General features: G+C 40.4%; 1 protein-coding gene across 4 annotated transcripts in view; it reads right to left on the bottom strand.

The window, feature by feature from the left end:
• The window catches only part of RECQL (RecQ like helicase), a 30250-nt gene that overhangs the window by 21186 nt on the left and 1248 nt on the right, over window positions 1-7816 (bottom strand). For all 4 annotated transcript variants that reach the window (XM_006155077.3, XM_006155080.3, XM_006155079.3 and 1 more), the window contains exon 2: window positions 5461-5504. In XM_006155077.3, coding sequence (XP_006155139.1) covers window positions 5461-5504 — 44 coding nt within the window. The remainder of the gene's footprint in view (window positions 1-5460; window positions 5505-7816) is intronic.

Raw genomic sequence — 7816 nt, 5'->3', positions numbered from 1 at the left:
AAAGAGTGAAAGTCCAAAACTGGGAAGGAAACATAAAGGCAGAGTCCAGCAAAATAGGGAAACCTGAGCCACTAAATTCTGTGATGTCTCGTTCATCCTGCTTCTCCATTCTGAAACAATCTCCTGCTTGAAATATCTATAATGATCACTGCTGTTTTATAAGCAATTGCCAAATCTCCTAAGACCCTGTTCTACAACCTCTTCAAGACTCAGGAAGCCCTAGGGGATGAACTAAGAAAGTATGCCCATGAGAAGTTATGATACACACAGAAAGACCTGTATTAGCCAATATATCCACAGAAACCTAAGGAGCATATGTGGGAAAAGCCGGATGCAGGCTTACTAAGAAATTCTGGATTTAATACGTCAGATATAATGGCCAGGAGCGACTCTAATAATTTGCCTGATTGGTCATCTGAAATCTGGCCCCAAAAGTGTTATAAAATTAGGATGGAATGATATTGATTCCAATAAAGAGGAAGTGCTAGAATTTCCTGGACATACTCTAAAGAAAGAAATCTAGAGGCTGAGGGAGACAGGAGTGCTACAGTGGAAATCAGGATTATTGACTGACTGATCATCACTTCCTTGCTGTCCCTAAGGAGGATCCAGAGGACACTCCATTGACCAATGCTATGAGAAGTACAGTCACAAGGAGAATCTCAGCACCCGGATGAGGTCCGGTGGCTGTCTTCTGTAAGCCAGGAATGACAGTGGGAAGTACTGCCCTGGATTCAGTAAGAATAACAGACTCCAAGGTGTGGAGGTTAAAAGGTGGCAATTCATGGTATCAGCAGTTAGCGTAATGGCTAAGTCGCTGGACTCCCATGTAGTCGACCTTGGTTTGAGTCCCAGACCCGGTGGCTTAAACTCACACCGGGCATGTGTGCATGCATACCCACGATCCCGAGAGGAGAAAAGAGGAGAAGGGATTGAGGAGTGGCCATCCCCCCTGAGGGGGTGATTTCTCGCTGTCTCTCTGTCTCTGTCTTTCTGGCGAGCACACACACCCTATAGCAAAAACCTCTCCATTAAATAAATAAATAAAATAAAAGGTGGCAATTCAATTCATGACCCAAAACAAGGAGGACGTAGTTACCATATAGGCAACAGAGCTGAAATAAATCAGAACAGCCTGAGCCACAGATCATGCTGTTCCTAAAATGCACACAATAAAATGCTCTAATTCTGATCAATGAAAGTCTGATTCACATTACCACAAAGAGTCACAGTCCTTCACCCAATTCCCAGGAGTGAGTCAGTTTGTAGAACCAGAGCCCCTTGAATAAAAAAGAGATAGAGATCCTTTTAAAAAGGATTTATAACACAGCTAAAAATTAATGTAGTAAATCTTCCCGCAGTCTTCACCGGAGAAATTTATTAGGATAACCATGCATTGGGGAAAAGAACATAACGTCTCAGAAATTATTAGACATTAGCTCTGAGCTGATGTTAATTCTTAGAGAACCAAATTTCTTTGGTCGTCTGCCAGTCAGGGCATGGGCTGGGCTTGTGCAAATCAGGGGATCAGTAACGTTTTAGCTCAGGTCCATCACGTGGTGAGCTCAGTAGGTCCTCTAACCCACTATGTGGTTATTTTCCCATTTCTAGAATGTATAATTAGAACAGATAAACTCACCAAGAGACAGAATAAGAGCCCCATAAGTTGGAACTACTATTGGAAGAAAAAAATCAAGTGAAAGCCAGTTAAACTCTCTTTACCTACCAAAACAGTAAACCAATGCAATACTACATTCCTGGAGGGATTTCAGAGATGACTGCCCACACTTAGGGCCTGAAAGAGCCAGGGTAATGAACCTTACAATATCGCCATTCAACTCACCCATGTGGCCTGGGCAGAAGAGGATCTTGGAGATTAAGAATGAGTTCATATAAAGTTAATAAGGTTGTCACTTCAATAGCAGCTGTAATCTCAGATGTCATTTAATTGATGGGACATAACACATTCCCTGATACCGGGCATACAGGTATTAATATGCTAAGTGTTTAATTCTCTATATGAATGTATATCTTAATAAAAACTATCAAAATTCACAGGGCCAGCAATATACCTTCTTCTCCTGTCTCAGAGGTGTCTTAGCTCTCTAGCCCTAAACTATAATCTAATCTGCAGAGAAGTCGATTTCCTCTTCATTCTACCAGATATCACACTGGTTCACTGCAGTGATGATATCATGCTTATCTGATCTGCTGAGCAAGAACTAGCAGTACCAGCTACTTTACAAAATCTATAAATACAGATAAATGCAAGAGGATGAAAAATAAATCCCATAAATAAAAAATTAAAGACCTGCCACGTTGCTGAAATTTCTATGAATCAAAAAGTAAGGGACACACTGAGATATCCTTTCCAATATAAAGGATTTGTTTCTACATTTGGCTATTTGGACTACTTGCATTTGGGAGGCAACATATATTAACTTCCTTATGGAAACAATGTCCTCTTTGTTCCTATGTCTTATAAGGGACTAAGTCACTGGGGCCAGCAGGTGGCGGGCTGGTTAAGGGCGTTGGACTCCCACATGGTCAACTGCTATTCGAGTCCTGGACCTGGTGGCTTGTCCTCTCTTTCTCTCTCTCTCTTTCTCTCTCTCTCTCTCTCTCTCTCTCTCTCTCTCTCCCTCTCTCTCCCTCCCCCCCTTCTGGTCAAATTAAAATAAATAAATAAAATAATTCTTAAAAAAAAAAAAACGTGACTAAGTCACCTGTGACCTGCACTGCCTGGCATTAAGCAAGTATCATGTAATCCACTGATTCACAGGCAGACCTCTACTGTCCCAATGGAAGTGGTAGATGCAAAAGCGAGCTCAAGCAGGTTCTAAGTGGAGGCTTGAGCAAGCACTGCACATGCTCATGGACCACACTGTTGCAAGCCTGACTCCTCTTTCCCAATCTGTACCTACAACCTCATGGGGAGTTCCCTCTTACCATTTTTGCTCAAAATTATACCAGGTCTATCACTGGCCTAATCCAAAACAAGACTTAACTATAAGAAGTAAAACTGAAAAGTCAAGTGAATGACTCCACCAAACTGTCATGGAGAGGAATTACAAGCGCACACAGCTTATTACTATTACTCATCTCAAGAGCCTACTGACTTGAGTGAGGATTGCTTCCCAGTATTCCTAAGCTTACAAGGCTGACACATGAGGTCTAGTACTCTTCAGAAGCAGCATGTTTTCTAGCAATATCCCAAATTGATATTAATGAAGTGATTTCTCACCACAAAAGCCATCAAATTCAAAGCAATAAACTGAAAGTGATTTCAAAGAGGCATTTTTTTTTCTTTTTTTTGGAGAGGTTTTCGCTATAGGGTGCATGCACTTGCCAGAGAGAGACAGAGACAGAAAGTGATCACCCCCCAGGGAGGATGGCCACACCACAGTCCCCTTTTCTCCATCCTCCTCTCAGGATCTTGAGCAAGCACGCACATGCGCCCAGCATGAGTTTAAGCCACTGGGTCTGGGACTCGAACCATGGTCAACTACACAGGAGTTCAGCAACATAGCCATTACACAAACTGCTGGCCCCACTATTTTATTAATTTTTTTAAAAAGTCTCACTAGTAGAACCTGTAGTCTTCTTAAGTAAAATAACACAATCTAAAAATGACCATAATGAACTAGGGATATATTCAGTAATATCTCTTAAACCCTCATTTTTGTCATGGAAGAAAGCACACAGGGGTCAACTTAAAACTTAAATTGTTACCATTTATTATTAACCCGCAGCCTGTGAGAATGAGTCATGTCACTATGTGTTTATATTTATATTGAAATTTTAAAGTTGTGTGTATTGAGGCGGTTCCCCATTTAAGAAAAATATTTCTTGTCTGGCTCTATGGCACAGCAGTAATGCACTGCCTAAGCAGTGCTTGTAGGATCCATGTAGAAGACTACAGGTTCAGTTCCTGGGTTAAACTTAAGTACCAGGCATGTGTGTGTCCATGATTCTGGCTGCCTGGGAAGGCTGGGGAGAGACTACAGTGTGAGATACTATTGAGGGTGCTTATCTTTCTGTCTGTCTCTCACTCTCATGGAAGAAATAAATAAGCTTTTTTTAAAAAAAAAAAAAAAGAAAGAAAAGGAAAGGAAAACATGCTTTTTCAAGTCTAAAAATAACTTGGTTTCATTAACCCACTGGAAAAGAAAGTATGTAAGTGGGCCGGCAGGTGGCATAATGGTTATGTCTCTGGGCTTCCACATGGCTGATCGCAGATTGAGTTCTGGACCTGGCAGTTTAAAACTCATGCCGGCTAGGACCAGCAGTTGGTGTAATGGCTATGTGGCTGGACTCCCATGTAGTCGACCGCGGTTTGAGTCCCAGACTCGGTGGCTTAAACTCATGCCAGACACATGTGTGTGCATGCCTAAGGGGAGGATGGAAGGAAGGGGACAGCAGCGTGGCCATCCCCCCTGGGAGGTGATTTCTCGCTTTCTGTCTCTCTGTCTTTCTGGCGAGCACATGCGCCCTATAGCAAAAACCTCTCAATTAAAAAAAAAGAACTCATCATGCATGCCCACAATTCCAACATGAGAATCGAGAAGGGATTGTGCTGTGGCTCTCCCTGCTGGGGGGTGATTTCTCACTTTTATCTCCTTTTGTCTCTCTCTCAGGTGAGCAGACACACCATATAGCAAAAATCTCTCTTTAAAAGATAGGACACCTGCCCTATGGAAAAAAAAAATATATGTAAGTATATAAGAAAAGCTATATTCACTATACTCTACAAAAGGCTGAAAAATTATCATAGTATAAGTACTTCATCCTGCCAACTACCTCTTAACCAAGTAGAAGGCAAAACTCATTATTAAGCATAGTACAATCTAATCAAGTTTACAGAAACAAATGATAGAACTATATCAAGATGCTAATAGTTGCCTGGGAAAGGTAGATTAACAGATTTTTTTTCTTTTATGTATTAAAAAATTTCAATAACTCTACTTCTAGAAACTTATCTTTAAAAAATAATCAGAGAACCATACAAAGATTTAGACTCAGAGATGTTCAATGCACCAGTGTTCACATTTTTAAAATGAAGACAGCCAGGGCCAGCAAGTAGCTTAGTGGTTAAGCCACTGGACTCCCTAATGGTCAGCCATGGTTCAAGCCCCAGACCTGGTGGATTGAAAATCACACCAGGTGCATGTGTGTGCATGCCCAAAATCGAGACAGAAGAATGGAGCAGGGACTGTAGTGTGGGCATGACCCCTCACTTTCCTTGGATAGTGAGGACGGTTGTGTAACAACATCAAGGCACTAATGCTAAGCAGTTGTTCACTTAATGATAATGAAAAAGGTCAATTGTGTTATGTATATTCTACCACAATTTAAAAAAACTTAAAAACAATCTATAATCAGAATTTTAAAGACTTTTTTCCAAAGAGCATACAATTCAAAATCGAACAGAATGAATAACATGTAATCATTTCCACTTACCTGAAACAGACTCCATCTTAAAGTTGAAATGGAGATCCCAATTTCTAAAAATAAAAATAACGAAAATAATGTTTTAAAACAGTACTACTGACAATGCTTAATCACTCATAATCTGCCACTACTAAGCATGAAAAACTTTAGAAAGCTAATTATATTACAGATTGCAATGACCTGTTAGATAAAGACTACATGGTTCTTCCCAGATTTATTTATTTATTTATTTATTTATTGCTATAGGGTGCATGTGCTTGCCAGAAAGACAGCAAGAAACAGAGAGACAGACAGTGAGAAATCACCCATCACGCTGCCCGGGGGGGGGGGGGGATGGCCATGTTGCAATCCATTCTCCTCTCAGAATCTTGGGCATGGACGCACACGCACCCAGTGTGAGTTTATGCCAACATGTTCAGTACTCGAACCACCGTCGACTACATGGGAGTCCAGCGACATAGCTATTACACCAACTGTTGGTTCCACCCCATATTTTTTTTAATAATATACATAATTTCATTACAAAATTGGAAAAAACACAAAATGCAACATCCTAAAAAACCCAAAATTTACTATTGAGACCAATTCCTGAGTGTGCTGTGCTACCATACACAAGTCGAGAAATTAAACCGTTAAATATTAAGGAGTAATCCACATCAGAAGCTATAAAATCTAACTGTATGTAGTAGCCCCTCAAAAAGCTATAACCTGCATTCTTAAAAAAGTATTTTCTCTACAAAGAATCTTATCAGCTATACAAAAATCTGTGCAGATTTTACAATGAAGCTAATATTGAGCTGCACTTGAATTCCCATTCTTAGGAAAACAATTGCCTGAGCACACACACACATTCCACACACATCACTACAGGACAGTCATTTATTCATCTTCCTTGTCTTCTCATCATCTTCTTCTTCCTCCTCCTTCTCCTCTTCCTCATCTTCTGGTTCATTTTTCTTCTTTGAGCCTGTTGGCCTGCCAGGGCCTCCTTTCCTGTTTCACTTTTGCCCTTGGCACGGTACGCAGCAATATCCTTCTCTTATTTCTCCTTTACTTTAGCCGCTTTCTGTTCATATGGCTGTTTATCTTTGGTTGGCTGGTCAACCTCCTATCTTTGGCTGACTGTTAGACCACATTTCACCCAATTTTTTGCAGTATCCCCAATGGACAGGCCTGGGTGATCTTTGGGCGATATTCAGAGCAAAACAGGAAGAAGGCAGATGGAGGCCTTTTCGGAGCATTGGGATCCTTTTTCTTTCCCTTCTTATCACCTTTGGGAGGGACGTAATTTTTCATCTCCTTGTCATAACGAGCTTTGTCACTTTTTGCCATATCTTCAAACTCCAACTTTTCCTTTGCAGACATGGTCTTCCATCCCTCTGAACATTTCTTGGAGAATTAGTTGAAACTGACTGAAGAGTCTGGGTGTTTCTTCTTGTGCTCTTTCCAGCAGGTCTGCACGAAGAAGGCATACAAGGATATTTTTGTCCATCGGCTTGTTGGGGTCTCCTTTATCCACGGTAACAGAAGGCGTCTACCTGGTGTGAACTCTCCTCAGAGTCCTTCAGAGCGGCCAGATCTGACAGAGAATCTTCCTATCCAGGGCTCCAGCATGAACCTGTTTATCGCTAATGCAATCCTCAGCCTCTTGTTTTGCCTCCCATATTAATTTTTATGGAAAGTTTCCTAAACTTCAAAGAAGTGTCCAAAGTCACAAAAACATACACAGAACAGTTACAATGTCAATAACACCTACATACATACACCAGATACAAAGTGATGTGGCAAAAAAGCTAAGATCCTAACAGTCCTAGCCCTAAATTTCTGTGAATTTAAAAAATTACACATTGTTCCTGTAAGTCTCTTTCTCTACCTGTACAACTAGGATCATAGAATCTATCTTGTAAATAACAAGCTGGACAGATTAAAATGTCTCAAATAAGGAAAAATATATAACATAAATTATCAAATTAACAATAAAATATTGCATCAAACACTTGTTAGAGAGTTAGAATCTTGAAAGAGAAATCGAGGCCTAGCCCCCTAGCTATAGTGATTATGGGAGCTGGTTCCACACCACCAGTTAGAATCCCAACTCTGGTAGATTAAAAAACACATGGGACACAAATGCATGTATGCCCAAAAATCGACACATGGGGAAATAGAAGAGAAAGGACTGAGATGTGATTATGGCCCATTGAGGACAGGGAGTGTTTTCTTCCCTCTCTGTGTATCTCTCTGGTGTACACACACACCCTCTGGCAATAAAAAAAAAAAAAAAAAAAAAAAAAAAAAAAAAAAAAAAGAAAAGAAAGAACAAGACAGGAAGAAAGAAAGAAAGAAAGAAAGAAACATAATTCTATAG

This window comes from Tupaia chinensis, unplaced genomic scaffold (assembly GCF_000334495.1).
Source record: "Tupaia chinensis unplaced genomic scaffold, TupChi_1.0 Scaffold000434_1, whole genome shotgun sequence".
Classification (NCBI taxonomy): domain Eukaryota; kingdom Metazoa; phylum Chordata; class Mammalia; order Scandentia; family Tupaiidae; genus Tupaia; species Tupaia belangeri.
This window is presented reverse-complemented; position numbering and strand designations above follow the sequence as displayed.